Here is a 27,227-nt window from a genome sequence, read left to right as displayed (position 1 = left end):
TCCAGAAAACGCCCATGACACTTGCACAAATATCTTAGTCACACCAAACATTACTATAATTGCTACAGTAGTTGACATGCAGGAGGTTAAGACTGCATTTTTCTAGGGCTTTGGAATCTGAGTGCTTGAAAAACTGAAGCTTCCATGCAGTAGAATGCCACCTTGGGATAGGTGTTGGGAATCTTTCCACAGTTAAGAACTGCAAGATTATTGGACAGGAATGGTCTGAACAAGCATGAAAGTCACAGACAGAGTTATAGCAGCTCAGTGGCTCATATGAAACCACTTGTTGGTTCCATTCCGTCAGTAATTAGATGAGATCTTGTCTCACAGCTAGTACCAATTAGCACTTCTTCTGGCAACTACATAAATGAGACCACACGGATGGTTTTGAAGGACAAATTATGTCTCAGAATGATAATTGCACTTCTACTTTAAACTTCCAGGGCTTAGTTTTGTTTTCTTTTTACCATTTCTGTGGCTTCGTTTCAGACTTTATATAGAAAGATATAAACAGGAAGTGCACGTTTCACTTGTGTTCCCTGTTTCCACTGCTTGTTGAACATAAAAAGCCTCTCCCATTCCTGCGAACAGGCTGTGGTTTGAAAATAGAGACTTACATCCTGATGGCATAACTCAGCAAAACACGAGCTACTGCACAGAACTGTTTTGCTTGTAATGTTACAGCCTTTCAATAAAATAAAATGATGGTAAATCTTTTTATATGTGTGTTTCTCAAAATCAGTCATCCAGAATTGTCCAGCCCAGAGTATACTTTAAAACGATAGACTTTCATGTGAAGACACTTAGCATCAGAAGGCATATCTAGTTAGGTCTGTAATTCTATAAATATTTTTCTAGGAGGAGTAGATTCCATTTAGTCCATTAGAACGTACAGTAACAAGTTTTAAAAGGTCATGCCTAGGGCTGGATGTACTATTAATGTCTTTTCTTTGAAGTATCTCCTTTTGGAGTACAGTGGGCCATTGGTATACACTGGAGTTTGGTTCCAGGACTACCTGTGGTTACCAAAATCCATGGATGCTCAAGTCCCATTATATACAGTGCTGTAGTAAAATGGTATTATTATTATTATTATTATTATTATTATTATTAACCTTTATTTATAAAGCGCTGTAAGTTTACACAGCGCTGTACATAAATTTTTTTATTTTTTTTTAGTCAGACGGTTCCCTGCCCTCAGGCTTACAATCTAAAAGGTATCCCTTATATAAAATGGAAAACTACTCACAGATTTGCTTTTTGGATGTTTTTTTTAAAAAATCTGTTTTCAAGCTGTGGTTGGTTAAATCTGTGGATGCAGAACCTGTGGATAGAGAGGGGTGGCTGTACATAAACAATTTTGGAAGAAATCAGTTAGACCCCCAAAGTCTATAATAAAAACATGTTTTAATTTAGTGCCATAATGAAGCCAATGATAAAGCAAATGTAGCCTCCAAGGGGGACACCACAACAGGAAAGTCTGTCTCTCATGTGTTCAGACACTTCACTGCTCCCACTGATGGGAGCCAGATTGTGTATAGGGGAGCCAGGTGTCTATAGAGAAAGGCACTCCTTCAAGTGCCTTTGGCATGGAAGGGGGTTGGACTGGGTGGCCTTGTGGTCTCTTCCAACTTTTGGGAATACTCCTGGACTCATCCCTACAGCTATCATCTCAAGTAGATGCAATGGCCAGGAGTGCCTGGAATCAGCTTCGGCTGATACGCCAACTGCGCCCCTGTCTGGACCGAAAGGACCGTGAAAGAGTTGTACATGCACTGGTAACCTCTCGCTTAGATTTCTGCAATGCGCTCTACATGGGGCTACCTTTGTACCAGGTTCGGAAGCTTCAACTAGTTCAAAATGCTGCAGCCAGATTGGTCGCCAGAATTTCAAGGTTGGACCACATAACACCTGTATTAAAATCTCTTCACTGGCTGCCAGCTTCCGGGCTCAATACAAAGTGTTGGTTATTACCTATAAAGCCCTATATGGCTTGGGCCTGAGTTACTTGAGGGAACGCCTCTCCCTACACAATCCGCTCCGCACTCTCAGAACATCAGGGAAGTACATACTTGAGTACCCCAAGGTGAGACTGGAAACAACTCACCAAAGAACATTTACAGCGGTAGCTCCAACGTGTTGGAATAAACTTCCGGAAGAGATCCGACTTAGTCCTACTTTAAATGTTTTTAGGAAATCGCTGAAAACCTATCTCTTCCGTCTTGCATACCCTCCTGACTCTTTTTAGAGAAATCATCCCTTAACAGAAGTTACCTCAAGATGTTTGACATGCGATTAAGATATTTAAGATTGTTTCTTACAATGTTTTTAAAATGTTTTATACGAATTGTATTTGAGATTTGTAATGCCATTTGCTATGTTGTAAACCGCTTTGATCATGTTGGAAGAGCAGTATATAAATAAAGTTTTTATTTATTATTATTTAACTTTGTGATTCTATGATTCTAAATCTCAGGTCCCATGCCATTTAGGATTTTGAATGTCATCACGAGCCCTTTGTATTCTGACTGGAAGCATATTGGCAGCCAGATTACATGGTTTCAATTCATGATATGGTTTGTTGTTGTGTTCCTTGGTTTCTAACTTACGGCAATTCTAAGGCAAAACTTTCACAGAGGTTTCAGGGCAAGGTTTGTTCAAAAGGTTTTTTGCCTTGGTTCCCTCTGAAGCTCAGAAAGTGTGACTGCCCAAGGTCATCCGGTGGGTTTCCATGGCTAAGCCATGGAGATTTGAGCCCTGGTCTCCAGAGTCATAGTCCAGTGCTCAAACCACTACACAATGCTGGCTCTTGATTATGGCACTATGATTCTACTTTAACTGGCATGTCTGCACCCTATAGAATCCTGGGATTTGTAGTCTGGGGAAGCACTGTTGTCTGTCAGAGAATTTTAAATTCCCCTCCTTTAACTGTAAGCCCCAGGATTGCATAGGATGGAACTGCAGCAGTTTATGGTGAAACTGAATCCAATTTTTGGAGAAAGTGGGATATAAATCCCATAAATAAATAAATATGTCTCCCTAATATTTTTGTATATAGGATAGGAAATAAATGATTTAATAAATGCATAAATGTCCCTTACCCAGCAGTTTTTGTATCATGTTCCTGCAGAATTTGAGGAGCTTGGTTTGAGTGTTGGACTGGGCTTTGGAGACGGGGTTCAAATCTCAGCTCAACCATGTGACCCACTGGGTGACCTTGGACAAGTCACACTCTCTTAGCCTCATAAGATGGCAATGGCAACCACTATCAAGAATCTTGCCAAGAAACCCACATTATAAGTACTGTATATCTTAGGGTTACCATAAGTCGGAAATGACTTGAAGGCACATGACAGCGACAACAGGAGTGTTGAATAAACACTGTATATTTAATGAGATAAAGCTGATGAAAAGATGAAAAATATATCAGACCAACATGTTTTCCTGGAAGTAGGTTGCATTGACCTTTGTGTTTAATGGAACACACTGTAAGTTAAATGAAGTGCAATATAGTAGATGTCAGCACCGTTTGTTTTTTGGATTGTTCCCCCCCTTCCCCCAAAACACTTCAATTCTCTTTTAGTACACTGGTGGCATTTTCCTCAAATGAGATCCTGATCTCCTCTTATCTTTAGCAAATTTATTAGCTTCCATAATTTGAAAAGGATTAGTTGAATGTGAAAAAAGATGCCAGTACTTTTAACAGGATGTTGGGGTAGTGATAGTGTGTCATATAGTGGTGTGCCAAATGTTTTGAAGAAGTGAATGCAAATGATGGTCCATCCAGTTTGTATGTTTGGCCATTTCTAAACTCTGCAGAATATTTAACAACATGGTATAATTAGAACATTGTATTTCCTACTATCCATTCCAGACTCCACTGGGGTTTTACACGAATATTCCTAGAACTCTGAAACAGATGTATGAACAACCCTACCTCAAGGCTAAACTAAATGAGACATAGTTAGGAATTGTGCAAATTAGTTACTCGGTGAAGTACTTTTGTGATTGACACAGGATTCATGAACCAGAAAGATTCTGCTGTGTTTTCTTAAGTAATGTGTTGCAAAGAAAAGAAAAGAAAAGAAACACTGAGAGAGAGAACAAAATCTGGTCAGCTGCGACACATTTTATTCTATTTATTTTTCTTAGTCAAGTATAATAGCAGTGTTTTGTTATGAACCAATTAACGAGTCTAATCCAAAAGTTAGCTGTTTATAAAATGTCTGTTGAGAATCTTTTTGCTCTGGCTACAGTGTTTGTTTTCATAATGTGACAATCAGCAGCTTCTTTCCATCCCTACTTTACTGTCTCTTGTAGCCATAAAAATCTGAATGTTGGGATGGGAAATTAAACAGAATTATGAAAACATAGCAACCACCCACTTAATATATAATGTACAAGGAATATCAGCAATTTTTTTTTTAAAAAAAACCACCAAAACAGATTTAAACTTTTTGAATCCTGTACTTTGGTTGAGAAAAAGATTGTAATGGCTTGCTAGTGATGAGAACCAGTATGGTTATGGTTAGTAAGAGAAAAGAAAGAACAAACCAAATGTTTATCTGAAGTAGTACCCTTCTGCTTCAAATATTACTGAATATTGGTGCCATGGAAGGTTTAGCACTGGGAGAAGGAGAGAGAGGAATGTCATTCATGAGCAGGAAAGAAGAAAAACATCCCATTATAGATTCATTCCATGAAATTTGCTAATTGGTAGTTGAGGTTTTTAACCCAGGCAACTCTAACTCTGAAAGAAAAGAGCTAACTCAGTTGGCAGAAGATCACTTGATGTCTGTGAGCCATAATACTATTTTTATACTAAGGAATGAAGTATTTGTTGTTGAAAATCTATGAATCAAGATCAATGCAAAAGTAGTTAACAACAACAATTTTGTTGTTGAAGTGCTTGAGCCTTTGTCTTGCACAAAGTGAATGCAAATTTTGCTCTCGTCCAAAGGATTTCCCCAAAACTTATGAGAGTGTTTGAATGTTTCCTAGATTACTTTGTGAAAACCATAGAGGATAGCCATGGAAAAACATGTAGGCTTTCTTATTCATCTGGTTTTGTGTTTGACTTAGGAAGCAATTGGCTAATATACTGCATGTCTAAATCTACTGTCAAGAGCGGCACTAACAGAAGTACATCATTGGAGAGCTGTCTCTGACCTGAATTTGACATACTTCAGTCCTTTCCTGTTCAAACATATTGTTTTGCTAGATGGAGTGTTTGGCTTGAACACAAAATCTATTTTATCCCCCAGCTGTTGTTCTCTGTCTGGACATGTTATATTTTGTTGCAGTTTCCACTGTCTTGATAAAAAAAATCTTCCTAAAGATGATATCACTGTGTTACAGCATGAAACCATCATGCTAATGTTTTCAAGACCACATTTAATAACATTTTAAAGGGCCTTTCTAACATGATTAAATTTACACTACAATTTAAACATGATCTCAGATTTCTTTTCCTTCCTAACAAATAACTCCAGGGGCCTGAAGGAACTCCAGGAAGCCCAGGTCAAAGGGGTCGTCCAGGAAAAAAGGTAGTTCATCTTCATTCTTTAGTATGAATTTGTATTGCAAGTGTTCCTTATTAATGAGGAACTATACTTCATTAATGAATGGACAGATTGCCAATTTTAGAAAAGAATATTGATAGAAGTTTGTAACTATATTGATTCACCTGTGCAGCCTGCATTTAGCATAATATTTTTATTTTGTTCTGTTTTCCTCCATCTTCCCAATAGGGGGAAAAGGGACAACATGGCCCCCCAGGAGAAATTGGAGTCACAGGTGATCCTGGCCAGAGTGGAGAAATTGGTCCAAAGGGTTCAAGAGGAACTAGGGGCTTTCTGGTTGGTACAGTGTTTATAGGAAGTCCTATAATTATATATGAAATATGTTTGAAGAAGCTTTAGAATTATGTATGTAAAAAGAGAGTTTCTTAACTTAGGCCCTGTACAGACCAGCCTGACAGGCCGGCCTGGAGACAGAGTCGGGGTGTTGTGTCCAGATGACATACGCCCTGAGTCCACCCCCAGGGCACCATGACACTGCGCACCACTCCACACAGCGTGTGGTGTCATGATGCTCCTCTGGCGTTGTGACTATACGATGAAGCGTCAAAGGAGCACCATATAGCCGCGTGCCATCATGGCTATGACGCTCTTTTGAGGGCACAAAAAGGAGCTGCTTTTTGCAGCTCCTTTTTGCACCCCTGAAAGGACAGATCAGGGCCGCAGTGTGAGGTTGTCGCAGCCCCAATCCGACTAGGAAAAGGGTATTGTCCCACCACCCCTTCAGGATGGTCTGTCGAGCCCCTTAGTCCCAACACTGTCACAGGCCCATCTGGTGAGGACATGGAAGAAAGCCTTCTCAGTGGCTTCTCCCAGGCTGTGCAATTCCCTTCCATGCAAGGTGACCAGATATCCTGACCACAAAGGAGGACAAATCACCGTAAAATGTAGGACATTCAAGAGAAATGGAGGGCATTACCAAATAAAAGCTAAAAACACTCACAGATGTGTAAATTCATGCTTCTTAGTTCTGCTCAAAATGGAGGACATTTTGGAATTCCTCCTGGACAGAAGGCTTAAATACAGGACATGTCCAGGAAAAGGAGGATGTCTGGTCACCCTGCTTCCATGAGGAGCTGGGTGGCCCCCACTTTGCTCTCTCTTCACTAGCAGGAAAAGACCTTTCAATTCAAAAGGGCATTTAATTGATTGCACAGAATCAATTTTCATAGGGTGCCTTTGTGCGGGATTTTTTAACTTTCCTGTTGTGCTTTTAAATGATTTTAAACTTTTAAATTTTAATAGGATTTTAGTATGATAACTGGTTTGATAGTGTTTTTACTATTTGGTCAGATTATTAACTTTTCTTGTTTTAGTATTTTTGTATGCCATTACATACATGGAAAATAATGATTGGTTAGACAACTATTGAGCTGTCTCTGATTTGTAAATTCTCCAAATGTTTCCATCCAGCAGTTCTCCAAACATTACAGTATGTCATATTCAACAGCCAAGGTTAACCTGTTTCTTCAGGCAGCATAGAGGAAGGATGCCAGTGCCCATTTTGAGAGTCTGTAATCCAATTATTGGGGTACTTTCCAGAGATGGATTTTATTCTCATCTCCATTAATTTACTATTAGGATCATGTTCCGTTCTCCTCTGTTTTAAGACAAACTATTATGATACCATGCTTGCATATTACATCCATCACTTTCTTCCAAGGACCTGTGAAGTTGTTCTCTTGCTCTTTTACCATCTTATCAAATCTGTATGGTATACTCAGGCAGGGGCACTACTAAGATTCAAGGCTAAATGGGGATTTCAGTCTTAGGCTGCATCTGCAAATGCACTGCATCTGCACTGCAGTTTGACACCACTTTAACTGCCATGGTTCAATGTTGTTGAATCCTTGGATTTGTTGTTTGTTGTGGCACCAGAGCTCTCTGACAAAGAGGGCTAAATATCTTACAAAACCACAAATTCCAGAATTCCATAGCAGTGCAGTACAGATGCAACCTAAGTCTCCCACTATGTCACCCAAGTTTTCTGGTCATGTATTTGTATGAACTCTTGTTGATTTTCCCCCTATAGATGTTTTTTAAACAACAACACATTGCTCTGTGTGCATTTACACAAATGTATTCTGTAAATGGCAAATTAAAAAAGCCTATTCAAAGGATTAACTGCAACTTGTTTCATCAACTTCTAGTGGGATATCATTATAGGTCCTTTAATTATATTTACTGTATAACTATTCCTTGTAATGAAATATCCTGAAGGCCTTGGGCCTTTTTGTTCTAAAATGCATCAGTTCTGAATGTCTGTTAGACAGATGTCAGAATTCTTCCTAGCAGTCCTTATAAATTAGTCTATTGTTTGTTTTCATGTAATAAATGTATACTCTGCATCAGGGGTAGGCAACCGTTTTGAGCCGGGGGCCGGGTTGCGTCCCTCAGACAACTGGGGGGGGGGGCGAAGCCAAAAATAAATAATTAAATGATTTAAAAAATTTTAAATAATAAATAACCAGGGACAAATGTAGGACAACCATTTTCAAATGGTGGACACTTTTTTAAAAAGCAGAGGACACGCAAAAAAAAAATTGCTGATTTTTTAAAAATGTTAAATTAAAGCATGTTTCTGAGGCGTCTATAGACCAATTGCCCCCCTTGCCCCTGCGCGCAGAGGCCAAAGGCCCCGGTGGCAATCGGCGGCAGGACCAGGCTGGGGCCAGGCCTCGCCGGGCCGCATCCGGGCCGTGGGCCACAGGTTGCCTACCCCTGCTCTGCATCTTCAACCATGAGAGTTGCTAGACTGTTGCCTAAATATTCCATGATGTAGAAAGGAATGTCCATGGTTATGAATCAGTCATAGGCAAGCATGTTTAGATTGTATTTAGGCAGTTGAGCATGTGCTTGGTTCTCTCTATTTGAATTTAGTGAGATTTGTATATGTTTAATTCAGTTTTCAGCATGCCTCATGTATTTTCCTGAATCAGAAGTGTTATGTGCACTGACAGCTTGACTAATGAAATATGTTTATTGCTGCTTATAATTTTCAGGGACGAATAGGAGCAATGGGATCTACAGGAGAACCAGGAATTCCAGGTTATGGGGTATGATATATTTCCAGAACATGTCCTCATGTCTGTCTGATTTTCCTACTTTATGTTAACGGCCATCTATGTATCATTCCTCTTAGGCAGGCGTAGTTATCTGTGTGTATATTGCACCACAGTTGTGGTGCTTGCCAGTGGCATCCCACACTGGGGTGTCACCAGGTTCTGGGGGCAGGATGGGGCAGAGCCAAAAGAGGCCCCTCCTTCCTTGCTCTGCAGCCCCCCCCCCCTCGTTGCTGCTCCACATGGTAAAGTAAAGCAACGTGGGGCAGGGATAAGGGACATTCAAGCCTCCCAGGGCAGAGACAGGGGGTTGCTGGGCCCTCTCCCTCCCTGCGAGGGGAACTAAATCCTCTGCCTCCCTATCGTGTGCCATGGCACATGGCAGGGAGGGGGACACTCACCAGGTGTCATCCCCCCCTTCAGTGGTGTCACCCAGCGCAGCCCGCACCTCCTGCATCCCCCTAGTGATGCTACTGGTGCTTGCCAGGTTGTCATTGGAGATTTCAGTCACTAGGCAGTGCTCAGAAACCAACACTGTTCTTTCTGTTTTGCCCTCCTTGTCCTCTTCTTTTGTCCTGCACTTGCTGCTCTGAAGCACACTTGCTTGCTACAGCAGAAATTATGTTGTGTGTAAAGGATAGGGGAGAATAAGTGGAAGAAGCCTCTTTTCCAGAGAATTTACAAGTCTCTGAATCTAACACCCTAATTTGCAGGAAGTATGAATGGAAGATTCCCAGTATGTTGTATCTACAAAAAGGCAACAATGTGGCCATTTTGATCATGTGCAAGTTTCTATAAATGAACATTTGATTAGTAGACAACCCTAGTTAAAAAGTAGGATTCTTGTTCCTAGAAGTTTAAAAGATTGTACATACAGATTTTGTTGTTCCTGTTGTTTTTGAGATGGTAATTCCATGCTGCTTTGAAGGAGTCCTGCTGGAGGCTACACATCTTTCCATTTATCTAGGTCTTTCAAAAAAAAGAATGTAATATAGTGAAGAACTTATAGAAAAAATAATTTATAAGGGTAAAATATTAGCTTTTGAGAGAGAAGAAAGATTTAAGTTAAAATTTTTGGAATTATTATTATTATTAAGAGAATAAGTGTTATATTAATAACAAATAAGAATAAACTGAACACCTTAGTCATGTAGCAAATTTTAGAGAAGTATAAATTTGAGACAAATATGGAATAAGATTGTAAAATGGAAAGGTCATAATTATAAAGTATAAGGATAAATAAGATAATAAACTATATAAGTGAGCTTAAGAAAAATTAGATTCGGGACTATTACAACTTAAGTAGATGTGATGAACAACAACATGTTAGTAATAGAAAGCCAATACTAGAGGGGGGGGAAACAAATTAGAAAATGGTGGAAAGGAAGTAAGGAATGATTGTAGAGGGAGTAAGAAAGTGTTTGAAGGTAAGAGTATGTGAATAGATGGTGAGTGAAGGGAATCTGAAGTTTGATAAAGTCAGGGAAGATAGAGAAATAAGAAAGTAATAAGAAAGAATGAGATATAAGGAAGAAGAAGAAGAAGGGGAAAGAAGGTAAGAAGGAAAAGGAAGTTAAGTAATGTAGAGGAAGTTAAGGGAAGTTAAGGAGGGAAGAATTGTGGATGAAAAGAGAGGGGGAAAGAAGGGTTCGAAGTAGAGAGTTTTATAAAGAAAAGAGTAGATAAAGGCCACCATTGTCAAATATATGAAATGACAAGTTAGGATTGTAAAATAATATAGACAGTGTTATGTATGTTTGAAAATATGTATTTGTGTTTGTGTAAAGTTGTGATGGTATGATTAGGATAATATATGATGTATGATTTTTTTTTCAATTTTTTAAAAAATTCTAATAAAAATATTTTTTAAAAGAAACATTATACTTTATTAGGCTCTAATTAGCATGGGCCCATTGAAACCATCCCCAAGCCTTGTCATCTGCCAGTCTTAAAAAAAATATCTGTCCAACTAAGGATTTTTTTTTAAAAAAAAATGTTGAAATGGCTTGGAATTTACATTGAATTTTTCCTTTTCTTTTATTAGGGTCACCAAGGGCAACCAGGAGCATCTGGTCCTCCAGGACCGAAAGGAGAGAAGGTATTTAGAATAGGAACTTGCATATATATTAGAAAAAATTGTAACTGACAGGGATCCTTACTGTTTGCTACAAATCATGAAGACTGACAAAGTGATCATTTTTCTTCAAGAGCTCCTGATTCTTCTCTGAGAGACAGCTAGAGATCAGAAAAGGTCCCCAGGGAGGAGGAGGAATAGGCACGCATCCATACCTCCTACTCCCTGAGCTTTCCCAATCCCCAGCTGTTCCTCCAGAGGCAGCTGGGGGCTGGGAAAGTTCCCTAGGGAGGAGGAGGAATAGGCACATGCCTGTTTCTGCTCCACCCCAAACTTCCCCGACCCTCAGCTATCCCTCTGGGGGCATCTAGGGGCCAGGAAAGGTCCCTGTGGAGGAGCAATGGGCATGTGCCAGTCACTCCTCCTCCTCCCGCCCTTTTCCCAGCCCCCAGTTGTCTCCGGGAGGATGAGCAACGAGTGCACACCTATGGCCCCGTCTCCCCAGCACCATTTTTCAGCTTCCAGCTGTCTCCAAGACACAGCTGAAGTCCGGCAAATGGCAGGAAGGAGGAGCAACAGGTGGGCGCATGTCTGTTCCTCCTTCTCCATGACCTGTGCTGGGCGAAATGGCGTTGCATGTCACCCGTGCCACACATGCCATATGTTGGCCATCATAGCCTTAGATTCCCAATAAGTCGGAAATTTGAGAGCACACAACAACAAAGTATCAAATTTATCAAAGTAGAATAAAATTTGTTTACTGATTTTACTGATAGGTTACACAGACCTTTGCATTTTTTAATGTGTATTGAATAGTACCTCTTTGCATATATAATGAAGAATATATTTTATATGTGCTTCGCTTAATAGTAGGAGGTAAAACATTTATTTCATTCTCACATGCAAGATTGAAGAATTCCAAATGTTTTCTCCCTGGTGTGGGAAATTATGAGAGTCTTTGTGCATTTTATGCTGATTATTAAAAATTTTTGATATTTTAAAATTGTTTGTGTAAACTGCTTTTGCACAATAACTTAGGGTTTTTGCAAAGAACAAATTGTCTTTATAAATGATTTTTTTGCACAAATTTGGCAAAATAACTTGCTTTGTGGAAATCTTATAGTTGTTAACCATTTTATCAGCAGGGTGTCTTGATGTTTTAAGACACTCTTGCTTACCTAGGATAGGAAAACGATGAGTATTCTTTACACTCCTTGTTATTAGCTTACTAGCAACTTCCTCAAGCATCATCACAAGTAAACAGTTGCTTTTTTTCATTTTAGGGCTATCCTGGGGAAGACAACACAATACTAGGACCACCAGGGCCCATAGGTGAACCAGTAGGTCTTTCTTTATCCAGAAAACTATAGTCATGTTGTATAAAAGAGTACAGAATGGATATAATTTGGAAATGAGTATAAATTAGTTTGCATAAATTTCTCCTTATTTTTCACTGTTCATTGCGTCAATTCTTTTCCATTTGTAAAAAAAACCTATGTAGAGTAACAGTTCTGACACTGTGGTTTGGAGACTGCTACCAATTCCTGGTGCCCCTTGAGATTTGAGCAGCTTTTTTTGAAAAAGTAAGAGTTTGCATACTGATAAAAGGATAATAGATTTGTATGCTATGAATTTATATATTGTGACAAGGAACCAAAATTTCTTTCTCATTAACTCTTTTGATTCACAGAAAGCACTCTTGAGTCTGTGAGCCAAACTTGGTGCTTTCTAGAACTGAATGGCATTCAGCAGGAATGTCTCACCTGGGCATACCTTTTTACCCACTACAAGAGAAATTTTGTAAGGAACGTTATCTGTTGTTGACTTTCCTAGTCTCAACTGCTGAATAGCTTCCATGCCTGACTTCCCCTCTTCCTCCTTCACTTCCTCCCTCTGTTCTGATTTAGATTGGCTTATCAAAATTTGGTTTTCTCCACTGAATTGGAATTCCCCTTGGGGTTTTTTCCAGTCTTCAACTCTAGACTGACTTTTGATTCCCCTTCTTAAGCCTTTTAAGGACTATATGGCCTTTAGGGCCTTCTATAACAAGTGTTTGTCCTGTGATGGAAAGATGGTGATTACCTGAAATGTTTGTTGTGTTTGAGTAATGGAGCACAAAGTGAAAACCTGTGTGATCTACCAAGACCAAGGTACAAAAATATCATTGTTCATTTCCACTTACCTTATCGGGAGCTGATAAATAGTTCAGAAAGCTCCTCTACCCCTGCCTCCTTTTCTGTCTGTTATTTTGAAGTTAATTATTACCTAACATCAGTCCTGTTTTTTCAGTTTCATTTTCCTTGTTCATGGCTTCAGCCTCCATCATAGTACCAATGCAGTGTTCCATCTATGTGGCACCCACTCCAGTGGTTCTATTGCCTTTGCATTGTTCTCTTTCACTGACATCCAACAAGTTTCTACAACTCCACTGAAAGCACAGGCCCAGATATCACTCTTCTTCCTCTTTAGCTAAGGAAAGGGAGTAGGAGAAGCATAAGAAGAAAGAGGTCAAAGTGCAATGTACCCAAGCTCCCTATTTCATTGGCTCCGACACCTGTGGCATCAGTCTTCACATCAATAATCATACTTACTCAATTTTTCATCAGTAGTACCACCTTCAACTGCATCTACCATTTTACTTACTGTTATACAGCATCAGGAACTGCAGACATTGCCTGCCCTTTTATTGGAATTTGTTCCTCTCCTCACACTCTCTGATAACAGTGCTTGAGTATTTCTAAACAGAACAGAAGTCTTCAGATGAAGTACTTTGTCATGGATAATATTCAGAGAGAGGGGGGTTAAAGACAATTTTTTGGTGCCAGTCCAAAAGTCACGCTCCTATTTCTCAACATCCTTTTTAAATTGTGGTGCTGAGAACTGGACTTTCAAAAGGAAGACACTATCCCACAGGCCATTAGATCAGCATTGTCCATTGTCCACTGTTCATCATGTTACATAATGGGCTACCCAAGTGATGGGAGAAGCAATTGCTCCATCATGCTCGGTTGAAGACTGTATGGGTAGGAAAATGCTCATAGGTTTTCCTTTCAAAGGCAAGGGCTTATTCAGTGCCAGAATCAGCTATGTAATAAACTGTCTTTGAAGGCACAGAAGATGGGACTTGATGCACAATCCCAGTCCTTTTAGCAGCAAAAAAAAAACATATTATATGTCTGTGTCAGTTTTTGTGCAACAGTCCTCTAAGACTTCCATCTGCTTTGTCATCAAGGCAGAAGTAGCCCTTTAAGCAACATAGGTGCTGGATTCTTCCTTCATCTAATAAAATGCTTTGACAATCAAACTTCCATCTTTTTTCTTGCCAACTCAGTTTGCCTATAGCTGTTCTTTGTACTTATGAAGCCTACACTTTCTTGCCATTTCAACAACTGACAACCCATCACCAATGATTTCTACTTTTAATAATTATTCACCTTGGTCATGCATCCTCTAGGAGGATTCAGTTACAACAATCCAGTTTTTTTTTTTTTTTTTTTGTACTTCATAAAGAAATAGGAAGGAAATGACCATGTTTCAGTTTCAGGTGCTTATGTTTAGCCTATCAGCAGTGCTGCGAATGTATGAACGTGGGTGTATTCACCAAATGTATGTCTTTTCCTCAGAACAAGAATTGTACATGTTTTTCCATTATAGAGCTCCTACTAAGCAAACGTCCTTTTTGCAAAGGATCTCTTCACCATGTTTCTCTTCCTTTTCTGCCCAGCTGGAAGCTTTTCAGCAGTATGAGCATTGGGAAACTGATGGAGACCTTGGGAAAGATAGACAATCAGTGTCATGTTGTAAGAGCTTGTCTGCTTCAAATACAATAAACAAGTCTTGAGCTGTGAGAAAGTGGGATTTTACTCTAGCCAATTCTACTCCTGCTTACAGCTAGCAAGGCAGACAACTACTTCCAGAATCCCTTACTGAATGTGCAAGGAACACCAGATGCTGTAGACAGAGGAAGGAACTGGCAAAACTACCTCTGAGTATTCCTTCCCTAAGAAAACACTATGAAATTCATGGGGTCTCCATAAGCCTAAAGACAACTTGAAAGCACACACAGAGAGAACAACAGAACAGAGATTAAAAAGAGATGAGTTTACTTCAGCAGTTGCCAAAACATTTCAAAGTGTAGTAGATCTATCAGTTTGGCCATCAAAATGGAAATCATGACAGGAGTGGAGGCTGGTGAAAGAAAAAAAACGTTGCTATGTTTTTTAGAGTAAACTGTCTCAAAAAGTGTAAAATATCTTTGTTTAGTTATTCAAGGCTTACATGACCAGATGGTTTCGCTTCACACCTACATAGTATTAATTTTGAATAAAAAGGTTGCTGAAACCTATTCAAGTGTTCTTCATTTTTGTGGTGTAGGAAAATAACTGTCTTTTTTCCATGTATTTCTGCTTTCGATACTCAGTTTGTTTGTTGAAGAAGTAATGTCTAGGAACACATCTACATCATTAACTAAAGTACCTGGCATATAAGATGACCCCCGACTTTTGAGAAGATTTTCCTAGGTTGAAAAGTAGTCTTATACGCCAGAAAATACAGTATATCTTTAGTGACAACTGTCTTCTGGCCATATTGCTTGTGTTGTAACCTGGATTTTCATCCTAAAAAAACTTGGCCTTTGAGTGAATCTGGAGAATTCTCAATGTACTCCTTACCAGCTATCTACATTATAGTCAAATGCATAGACTCTTGGAAGGCAAAAGGCTTTCTTTCTGTAGATCAAGCTGCAACTTTGACAGCTATTACTTAACATTGCTTGACCCACTTCATCAATGCATATTATTCCACCTTTGTTGGGCCTCATAGCAATCATGACTTCTGTTCCTCAGCACTCAAGTCTTCTTCTTTGACTGCTAAAACACTGGTTCCTGGCATATTTTGGCAACAAGAGGTGGTTTAAGCTTTGGACTATGATTCTGAACCAGGGCTCAAATCCCACACTCATCCATGGAAAGCCACTGGGTGATCTTAGGCAAGTCATACTTTCTCAGACTTAGAGGGAGACAAAAGCAAACCTCCACTGTGGACAAATTTTGCCCAGAAACAAGGTTGCCTTAGGGTTGCCATAAGTTGAAAATGACATGGAGGCCACAACACCAGTAATAAGTACAGTTGACACAAATTGCTTCAACTCCCTGCAAAGGGGCCATAAGTGGTGAATGTTTATACTGAACCTCAACTGTCCAGCAGCCTCAACTGTCTGTGATATAGCATTTCCTTAGATGGGCAGGATGCCTGCTGTCAACACCTTCATGCAATGTCCCAGGGAATACCAGCAAAAGGACACTTCATGTCAACACCCTGAAACTCCAGTGGATTCTATGTCTAGCAATCCATCATATCTGATACTTTAGAAAGAATACCATATCCCAACATCTAATTTTGGCAAATACTGTCACAGTTCCAATTGCCACAAGATATTACCTTCCCAGCCTTCATTCAGAAGTTGACAACTCCATCTAAACTCTCCTTTATCCTTTGAATCTCAAATGACTATTGCTTTTATATGTGGATAGTTCATCTTCCTTCCATTGAGCCAACAAACTTTGGCTCCTTTTCACGACATTTTGCTTAAGTAGCTGATGAAAGCTATCAAGTGGACTTACAAACTCAACTGAGTGCTTATACCTGAAAGAGTTTGTAACCATTCTGCTCAAGAAGTGGTTTCCTATTTTTTGTATAGAATCTTTCTTCCAAAATGATGCAGGGTTACAGCATAGTTACAGCCAAGTACTTTTACCAAACATTGTTTGGACATGATGACAGATATAGTTAGCAGATATAGTTCTATCTTCCATTCTTTCTTGATGAGGAAGACCATCTATGGTAAATTAGCTTGCTGCTGACCCCTTTGTGTTAGTCACAAAGGCCACAAAGAACAACAGGTTGCTTACTTGTAATTGTTGTTCTTTGAGTGGTCATCTCTCAATTCACTCAAGCTGCCCTCCTCCCCTCATTCATATCTGCTTGTTTTTGCAGCAGACTTGGAACTCAATTAATATTCTTTGGGCATGCCTAGGTGTGCATGGTGGAGATGTACATAATGAGATTCTTGTCAAAAGGTACTGTACACATCTCTAGAATATTTCAAGTGTGATTTTGCACAGGCACAAGACTATAAGTTCTGACCACAGAAGGACCACAATTACAAATAAATAACATGTTCATTCTTGGTCTCAACCATGGATTTAACAAGACAATATTTTTCAGCTAGCCTATACATTGAACTTTTCTATGGAGTATTGAGGTAATGTACATGAAACACCTTAGAACAGTGGTTCTCAAACTTTGATCCTCCAGAAGTTTGAGACTTCAGCTGCAAGAATTCCTCACCATTGGTCATGCTGGCTAAGACTTCTGGGAGTTGAAGTCCAAAGGACTAAAAATTGAGAAGCACTGCTTGAGTAAGTTCAACATTTTATTTAAGTGCTAGGTTTTAAGTGTGCTAATTTCTTTGAAGCTTCTGTTATGTCAAAACTTCATTTTGATTTTATTTTATTTTTTAAAAATGCTTATGTCGCAAACTTTAGATACCCTTATTATAGGAATAGATAGCATTGGTTATGTATATATTCATCTGTGTTAGCTGAAGCACAACTTAAAATTCTGAGATCTTTCTTGTTGAATGGTGGTATGGAGTTTTGTGAAATGTCCCAATTTGTCTTTCCTTTTTATGGAGAAGGCTGGATTTTTTTTAATTATTCCATTTGTTTTTTAAAAAATTCCCATCATGTAGCCATACTTTAAATAAAATTTTAAACAACCTGGGATCTTTGTGTTTGTATCTCTAGGGGCCTATTGGTGAACGTGGTGAGAGAGGAGAATCTGGTGATGCAGGATACAAGGTAAATACTAATTAGTTTTCATTTCACTGTAACTTGTTTTGTTGTTTATTTTAAACAGATAATTATCCCTCAGACACCTTTGAATGCATCTTAAGACCAAATTCAGAACAGATGATTATTGACACAAAAAAAAAAAAATCCTGATAGGGATGGATTCCACAGGAATACTATAGGTTAATCAGAACTGAGCAGCCCCTGTTTCAGCCAGATTGGGGCTACACCAGCCTTATGCTGCAGCCCCAATTTGGCCTTTCTGGCAGCTCCTTTTTGTGCCCTGAAAAGGGCGCCATAGTGGCATTGCCACAGCTTGGTAGTATTCCTTCAGCGCTGTGTCGTATTAATGCAGTGCCAGAGGAGCGCCATGATGCCATGTGCCGTGTGGAGTGGCGTGCAGCATCCTGGCACCCTGGAGTCGAAGTCAGGGCATGTGTCATGTGGACATAATGCCCCGACTTCACCACCAGGCTGGCCTTAATGACTGGTCTGAACAGGACCTGTCAGTCAGATATATTAAGGTCAAGTCAAAGAAACTTTGTGTAAAGATCTGTGAACTGGTTAGGTGAATAAGATTAAACCTTATTGATATAATCCTTTCTTTATAGGTCTGTGTAGTGTCGTATGAGATGTGTACACAGGAGACTTGGGTTCAGGTTTCCATTCAGCTATGAAATGTACTGAATGGTCTTCAGGAGGTCACTACCTATCTCACAGAGTTGTTTCTGTAAAGTTATATTAGGTAAAGGGATCTCTTCTTTGGAAGAAAGTCAGGAAAGAGACATGATAAATAGATGAATGTCAAAGATGGCTGTAGTTTAAGATTTAAATTGAAAATTTACAGAGTAGGTTTAATATAGGCACAGAATCGAAATAAAAGCATGTCAGCTGTGTTACACCAGCAAAAACTAGAAGGAGCAAGCTATATAGAAGGCAGGGGCCAAATTTATTGAGGACATATGCCCGTGCATAGAACAAAAGATGTGTTTTCAGCGTAATCACTTCCCATGGAAACATTAGGTCAAAGTAACATGAATGAGGTAAATCTAGAAGAAAAAGGCCCAATGAGATATCTGCAGTGAAAACAACATGTTGAAGTGCTAATCAGCACTTCTCAAACTTGCAGTCTTGTCAGCTGCTAATAACATTTGTTTCTACCGAGTAAAATGTTGTACCTCTTATTCTAGGGTCACACAGGGCTTCCAGGACGCATAGGTGCTATTGGACAACAAGGGCCACCAGTAAGTATGTTGTAAAGAGGGTTGACTTCATTGTTTTTATACAACAGCAAGGGGGAAATTGTACTTCCTAGGTGGGCTGGGGGTGGGGGGATTCCTATTTTCACCCCTACTAGTTTTGATATTTGCTGGTGATTGTTTTAAATTACTTTTTGTTTTTCCCCAAGGGTGAGCCAGGTGAAAAAGGTGAACCAGGACCAAAAGGGGAGAGAGGATCTCAAGTAGGTAGAAAAACAAATATATATTTAGAGGTGTTTGAAGTTAGTGATACTTTAAATTCTAACACGTTTATTGATCAGCCTACATATCATTCATACATTCATGGCATTTATTTATTACCTTTTAACACACTAGAGCTGCTGAGGTGACACACATTAACAAAAACACTTGAAAAAATTAAATAAATAGCTTAAAACAATTAAAAGAGTCAAAACTGTGCTTTAAAAATTGTTCAAAAACTGGACAAATAGATTTTTAAAAAGCCAGAATGGACACTCCCAATTTTAAAAGTTAAAGGCCACACAAAACAACACAGTCTTCATTGCCTGCCAGAAACTCAGAAAGGATGGAGCCAGCCTCACTTCCCTCAGTAGGGAAGTACAGTTAGTGTAACTGCTACAGAGAAAACCCTGTCATGGGTACCCACCAGCCTAGACTCAAGGGGTCATGGGATACATAACAGGGCCTTTACTAATGATCTCACATTATATTCTGTGACAGTGTATAGAATACCTTATATTACTGAAGCATTTGGAGCATTCTTCCCTTGGAAAAGGATGAAGTCCAGCAGTTTTGTCTCTCTGACAACAAGACCTTTCTGACCAGCCCTTTTTTCACATCTGAAACCTATTCAGGATTGTGCCTGTCTCATGTGGCTTTATTTGACCCGAGTGGCCCATACAATAACATGTAAATGGCATATCAGAATATGGCATGGCATGGCACAGAATATAAAAAGCTGAATCTGAATGTATGAAAGTCTTTGCTGCCAACCTCTTTTACAGCACCCTGGCCTAGAAAAACTGCTCTGGGGAGGGGTCTCCATAATGACAGCATCTCTGGAAACACCTTCTTCCTTGTTCCCATTAGTCTGAATTCATATAAAATAAATGGTTTAAAGGAGAGCTATATCTGCAAGCTTGTAGTCCTAGCAGTGAGTAGCAGAACAGTGTGCAGGCAGTTAAAGAATACAGATGACTGAATTTATCAGGCCTCAACCTTACTGATTACAGATGAATCAGTAATCAGATATTGGATCCACCTGACCATTGGTAGAAATCCAGTCTATGGAATCCTCAAGTCCCATTAAATGCAATGGCATAGTCAATTGGTGTCTCTTATATAAAATGGCAAAATCAAGATTTGCTTATTGGATTTTTTAAAATATTTTCAAGTTGTGGATGCTTGAATCTGTGGATACAAAATCCATGGATATGGAGGACCAACTGTATCATAGCCAAGAAAGAAAGAGTGATAAGTCCAAAGCCCAAATGTGAGGGATGCATACCAGGGGAACAATTTTAACCTCCACATGGTGGACCAGATAGAAAATTTCCCCATCTACATCTACCAGCAAAAGTCCATCCCTGCCCAAATCCAGTTGGCCATTCTTTCCACCTGTCCCAGGACTGCCACAAAACTGTGTGGGCTCCTGGGAAAAAATCAACCTTAGGAGATGGGTCCCTCCTGCAGTTTGATACTCACCTGTAGACAGGATTCATTGTAATGCTTAAGAGGACCGCAGCCTCATTTCCTTTAGATGGATGGCCCGTGCGGTCTCTTCCAACTCTATGATTCTATGATTCTAGATGTTCTGTCTGGCAGCACTGCTTAAGAAGTGGGAGTAGCAACAGTGCTGATTTCTTGAGGCCAGGGCTGAGATCAAATGCTGGTACTCATAGCTGGCAGTACTAACCTTTTGGGCCCTAATGGTCACAAGGTGATGGGTCAGGGGTTGCACATGCATCACATACATACCTTGTTGAAGCCTCACCTCTCTACCTGCTTCCTTCTTTTGGGTAGTGTGAGAGTGGGATCACTGGAGTGGGGAGTAGGATCACTGGAGTGGAAATTTTAAAGTTTTTTCTCCCTCCTCCTAGAGCAATCCTGATCAATTACACTCTCTCTCTCTCTCTCTCTCTCTCTCTCTCTCTCCTGTTAATGTTCTCTATTGCATTGGGATTGAGGAGAGGCATCCCCACCAGCCACCCAGATCAACACCACTATTCCAACAATGCTAATAGCAATTCTGGAACACTAGTTCTTTTTCATACCTCACAACTCATTATCCAGGATGGGAGTTGAGGGCCTCCCTAGCCAATATGTTTTAGGATCTTGTCCCAGTAGCATGAATATAGCCCCTGGATTTGTTGTATGCAGCAGCTCTTAGATGAGAACTATAAGCAGCTTTAGATCTTTGAGTACTGACATCAGAGACAGATGAGGCAGAAGCATGTATGAATAATTGCCTTTCTGGCTTCATGTCTGCAAGCCTTTTAAATACTTTCCCCTCTTTCCCCCCCCTTTTTTTTTATTATTTTGCTGGCATTCATCTTCATCATATTCTTTTTTTTAAGCTGGTTTTTTTTTTTTTGGACATACTTGAATCATTTGATCTTGTTTCCTTTAAAGGAAGCTTACTCAGGAATCCAGATCTGGAATTGCATCTAGGTTGACAGAGGCCATCATCCAGAGAACTACACAATATGCAAAGCAAACTTTTTACATTGTTTTGAACAGCAGTACCCCCTGCAGGTCACTTTTGGAACTTGGGCAGATTTCAAAAGCAGTGATGTGGCAAGTGGGGACGGGACTTTTATCAAAGGAGGATGAGAATCTACAATCCCACAAGTGAAATCCAAGCAGTAAAGCAGCTCTCTGGATTGTGGCCATTGCACAAAAATCCACTTGAACTCATTTGAAAAGATAGTTCAGCTATACCACAATGCATATGTATTTGGCACAAGGAGAGATGACTAAGTTCCAGATAACTAAGTATAAATGTTTCACTTCCAAATAGTATTTTTGACTTGAGGATACTGTGAAATCTGCCAGCGATGTGTTCCATTGAAACACAGAATGACTTTTAATATATTTTAAAGAATTAGATATAAAACAATTTTTAATATTCCCATTGCATCTTCAGACTTCAACTTTCAACCAAGTCTTGGTCCAGCAAAACAGTTTTCTGTGGGATATGTGATAATATGTGACTTGAAGCAAAACCACAGTTTATTAACTTGCATATCTTATAGGGTCTGCAAAACCTTTCCAGAATCATAAGGTGCTTTAGTTCTGGCAATGCAGGCATCATATGGCAACAAAAATTAACTCAAAAATAAAGCCAGCCTCTACAGTTTAATTTCAAACTTTTCATTTATGTTCTTTGGGCTGAAATATTATATCACAGCTTTATTTCTAAAAATAGTTTTAACAATCAGAAAGTTTAAAGAAAAATTATACATCTTAAAACTGCAGTTAAACTCATGCCTGTGACTTGAACCTGATTGTCTGTTAATGGTGCTATATAAATAACAACTGTGCAGATAATTATCTACATGGAAGAAGAATTAAAGTAATGAATAACTTACTTTCTTTTTAAATAAACCTCAGATTGTTAACAAATGCAAAACTGAGCATCACTTAATTTCATCTCCATTTTGCAAATACTGGGCAAATACTAGAGCAAGTTCATCCACATGCACTTTCCCACCTTGTGGATGATGTGATAGAAGTGTATGACTATCTGTCTATATATAATATTGAGACTGTCTGTATACAGTCATCCCTCCATATTTTTGGCTTTGATATTTGTGGATTTGATTATTCACGGATTTGATTAATATGTTCTCTCTAGGACTGTCTAGGTTCTCCAGTGCAACTCTGTGGTCAACTTTAAAAGTTGCACTGAGAAACCATTTGTAGCTACTCCTGTGCCATTCTATGGTCAGTGCATGTTGGACATTGACCACAGAGTTGCACTGGAGGACCTAGAGATTCCTAGAGAGGTGTCCTTCAGGTAAAAACATGGTGTTTTTGTTATTTGCAGTTTTCCATATTCACGAGGGTCTTGTTCCCCTCACCCTAGCGAATATGGAGGGACAAATGTATAATATTTCAGCTTTCTGCCAGTACACTGGTGCCTCGGGTTACGAAATTAATTCGTTCCGCCATTCCTTTCGTAACCCGAAAATTTCGTAACCCGAAAAGGCTTTCTGTTAGCACTGGAAAGCCTATAGCTGCACTTTGCAGCATTTGAATTTCGCGCCGAAATGAATTTCGTAACCCGAAAAATATTTCGTAACCCGAAACAGTTTTTGCCAATCCAACTTTTTCGTATCCCGGAAATTTCGTAACCCGATCATTTCGTATCCCGAGGCACCAGTGTACATTTAAAAAGATATTGCTAAAACCCCTAAGATATAATACTGAACAGAATTAAATATGAAAAAAAACCTTTGTGTGAGGTAATGTTGAAATCAAGCACTTCATTGAAAACAAGTTAAAACATATTAATTATTGCCCTTTTAAAAAGCAAAGTAGAGCTTTTGTGTGAATTTAGAAAATTAAATACAGATCTGCATTAGGAATGGACAAAATTTGCAAGATCCAATTTTCCACTTTTCAGATCTATGACCATTCCCTCTCACTTAAACAAGAAGTTCACTTCCAAAGGAAAACAAATTGTGTACAGGGTCTTGAATCTTAGATTTAGAAAAGAATTCTACTTCCTTGAACATAACCATCCAGGTTTTATTCACCACAACCAAAAATGGATGGGGCTCTAAATATCACAGAAATGGGCAGGGATTGTTGCCCACTCCAGTCTACCTGACGGTGCATGCCCTCAATACATCATATCTTGTATGTTTGGACGCAACAACTATTTGTGTCCATTGCCCCAACTTCCAATCCACCACTACCACCAAATACAGAAAGAAAATTGTGTGACATCACTATCCCAGTCCAATGTGTTTCATCTTTTGTGTGCAGATACTATAACCCTGATGTGGAACAGAGAGCATTTTTGATTCAAATGAAAATGGTACATTGTGATATAATTTATATTCATCCTTGATTTTTTTAAAAAAGGGAAGATGGAAGAAAAGCCTGTTATAGAAACTGACAGAGGCTAAGTGGCTTGATTTAGATAGCAATCAAGATAGAAAAAGATCTAGGACCAATAAATGGCTCCAGATTCTGGTTACTAAACAGGGATTAAACCACAGTTTTCTTGACTGATTAACAGTGCTGATTAATAGGAGAAGAGGGGAGGGACAAGTTTATAGGCATGTGACTTCTTGAATGGTAAACCATGACTTACAAACCCAAGATTATTCTGTATGAACTGGACCATTCTCTCAGAGTAGCTGGGTCATAAGAAATTATATTATTACTTGGTTGCAGTCTCAACCCAATTTTGTAGTCTGAAAACATGTGAAAGTTAATACGTATTTTCAAAAATCTGACTTTTATACAAGGTAAAGTACCATCTGATCAGAAGAGGGCTCTGAATTGTGAACTAATCAGATGCTTTTGAGACTACAGTAGTCATGCTCTTTCACCAATGGACTGTCACTCCAAAAAGAAGACGTGGGGAAAATATTAATCTGTTTCTGTAAATGAATGTGGATCTTGAACATACTCCATAGCTAAGAAAAAAGAATACTTAGCCAGTGTCAGATCTTAGATTTTATTGAAATCAGGTGTGTTTTAGAGGGTGCCATGACCCCCCCCCCGGCCCCCAAATACTCAACCAGTGTCAAATCTTAGATTTTCTTAAATGGAGTGTGTTTTGGGGGGGGGCATGACCCATCTCTGAATTAAAAGGTCATATTTCTAGCTCCTTGCCAGAGAAATGCATGCCCCTACTCTACTGTTTCATGTCATCTGTCGTATCAGCTAACAAATATTTTGAAATCTCTAGGGTTTAATTGGAAAAAAAGGAGTGAGTGGTCAAGCTGGGAAACCTGGACTGCCTGTAAGTAAAAAAAAAACCCTGTTCTGTTCATGAAGCATGTATATTTCAGACAGCAGGCAACATAAATTCAGGGTCTTTGGTCCAGGAAGTGACATGAAAGAGAAATGGTTAATGCAATGGGAAGAAAGGTCTTGTCTCACCCAAAGGGTGGAATAAACAGTGCAACTAATTGTATTGTGAGCATATTTCATCTTTATTTGTCATAGTTTTATTATATTGTTGTATTTTATGTTTTTAACATATTATACAGTGTCCAGTGGGCAATTTAAAGTGTGATGGATAAAAAAAATTATATACTTGCAAGTAAGTCCACTGTGTTCAATAAGGCTTATTCCTTAATGCATATGTTGAGGACTGTACAACTTTCTAAAGAGATTTTTTAAAGATCCGTTTTGTACTAGGGCTAGAACAAAAATTTGCAAATTCCCTAACTCAGATCAAATTTGGAGCTCCCTATCATGCAACACCTTTGCTGTTTTGAATGTTGTGCAAAGTTACTCAAAGAAGAGACACATACATTTTGTTGATTTTTTAAATCTTTATTCCAGCTGGGCCTTTGAACATGCCATAATGGAACATCAGTTTTGGGTGGTGGAGAGTCTGCCATACTTTCAGCAGTCTTTTATCTAGCAAAGTCTCATGGCTATTTCCCCTTTTCTCATTTTTTCTAAAATTGCTTGGTTGTGTAAAATATGGCTAACATCTTATGGAATTTAGTTAGGCTGGAAAGTGTAATTTATACAACTGTTAAATCTCCTACCATAGAAATGACTGAATGAGTGGCTGAAGCTCAGGGAAGATGGACATAGGTTCTTTTTGTTCTTGCAAAGGCATCATAGCTCTCTCAGTATCTCATTGACACAGAATTAATATTTGTTATCTTGTTGTGGTGTGCCTTCAAGTAGTTTCTGACTAATGGTGACCCCAGGTCATATCGTGTGGTTTTACTGGCAAGATTTGTTCAAAGAGGTTTGCCTTCCCCTGAGGCTGAGAGAGTGTGACTTGGCCAAGGTCACTCAGGGGGTTTTAATGGCTGAGCAGGGATTCAAACTCTGGTCTCCAGAATCATAGTCCAGCATTCAAACTGTTACATCATGCTGGCTGTCAGAGAAAAAAAAGTTTAGATAGTATTATTTCTCTAAACAGAAGAAGGGGAAACCCAAATATCATGTTCTTCTATCTCATTTAAGACTAGCATGTTGTAGTGGTTTGAGTTTTGAACTGCAATTCTGGAGATCAAGGTTTAGTTCCTGCTTGAGCATAAAAAACTTGGGCAAGTCACGTTTTCTCAGTCTCAGAGGGTGGCAATGGCAAACCTCCGCTCAAGAAACTTGCCAGGAAAATTCTATGGTAGGTCCACTTTAGGCTCACCATAAGTAAAAAATGTCTTGGAGGCACACAACAACAAAAAAAGCGCATTAGTTCTCAAAATTGTGTAATCAACTCAGGGTAGAAAAACTGTAGTTACTGTGTTAAACCAGAATTGTGTAGCTTAGTTTCAAATAATGATGTTACTTTTCAAGGCTGATCAAATGAATTTCCAATTTGTTCCAGGGTATGCCTGGTCCTGTAGGTCTGAAAGGTGCACCTGGCTATCCTGGACCAGAAGGTAGTCCTGGGAATCCTGGAAAGCCTGGGTTATCAGGACAACAGGGCCTTCCTGTGAGTATTTGTTTTATCTTCATTCATACTAGTTTCCTTTTAAGTCTTAAAATTACAACCGAGCTTCACTAACATATGTAAGCAAGTGAAAAAAGAGAATTACATAGTGACTAGCTATGTCATGCCAATACTCCCTGTGGGTCAGCACCATTAGCATTAATAAGAATTCACATTGTAGACTTTCTTCTTGTGGCTACTTTTTCTTAATGTACCATTGTGGTGTAGGACCAAATGTGCAAAAGGAGTTCACATACCTCAGTGGAAACCCATAGACAAGATTTTAGTCATTTTCTGCATTCCTTGTGCTTTGATCCCAAGGAAACAATTTCCATTATGATTTACTCTGGAGCCAGGTTTCTCTAAATAGTTAGTGCAGATGTTTACTGGTAGATCTTTTTTTTTAACTTAGAGATCTTATTTTTTTTTAATTGAAGATTTTTTATTTAGAGATGTAGTATCTGTGTATGCAATTTTATAAAATGCCAAAGTTAATTAATTAATGAATAGAAATATATATTTCTATAGGAAGCAGCCCTGTCTGCATGGGCAAAAAAAAACCCATTGCCACCCCAACACTGGTACTGCTTGCTCACACGATGCACAGCAACTTCTAGTGAAATACTGTGGGTCTTCCCTGTTAACCCAGCTTTGCCCCAGAGTTGGCAAAGTTGCAGGAAGCCCACCCTAAAGAGAAAGCAGCAGTGCACCAAGCCGTGCTCCAGGAGAGCCCCAAACTTATGGTCAGTGCCAAGGGAACCTGCGTGTCTTCCTGCTC

General features: G+C 39.2%; 1 protein-coding gene across 1 annotated transcript in view; it reads left to right on the top strand.

Annotated features, from left to right (window-relative positions):
- The window catches only part of COL24A1 (collagen type XXIV alpha 1 chain), a 225,307-nt gene that overhangs the window by 174,702 nt on the left and 23,378 nt on the right, over positions 1 to 27,227 (top strand). The window contains exons 38-47 of the mRNA XM_042463503.1: positions 5,496 to 5,549; positions 5,754 to 5,861; positions 8,585 to 8,638; positions 10,689 to 10,742; positions 12,002 to 12,058; positions 17,525 to 17,578; positions 18,760 to 18,813; positions 18,978 to 19,031; positions 24,737 to 24,790; positions 26,345 to 26,452. Of these exons, the coding sequence (XP_042319437.1) occupies positions 5,496 to 5,549; positions 5,754 to 5,861; positions 8,585 to 8,638; positions 10,689 to 10,742; positions 12,002 to 12,058; positions 17,525 to 17,578; positions 18,760 to 18,813; positions 18,978 to 19,031; positions 24,737 to 24,790; positions 26,345 to 26,452 (651 nt within the window). The remainder of the gene's footprint in view (positions 1 to 5,495; positions 5,550 to 5,753; positions 5,862 to 8,584; positions 8,639 to 10,688; positions 10,743 to 12,001; positions 12,059 to 17,524; positions 17,579 to 18,759; positions 18,814 to 18,977; positions 19,032 to 24,736; positions 24,791 to 26,344; positions 26,453 to 27,227) is intronic.

The sequence above is a fragment of the Sceloporus undulatus genome, chromosome 4 (genome assembly GCF_019175285.1).
Source record: "Sceloporus undulatus isolate JIND9_A2432 ecotype Alabama chromosome 4, SceUnd_v1.1, whole genome shotgun sequence".
Lineage (NCBI taxonomy): Eukaryota > Metazoa > Chordata > Lepidosauria > Squamata > Phrynosomatidae > Sceloporus > Sceloporus undulatus.
Note: the sequence above shows the minus strand (reverse complement) of the source record. Positions and strands in the feature narration are given on the sequence as shown.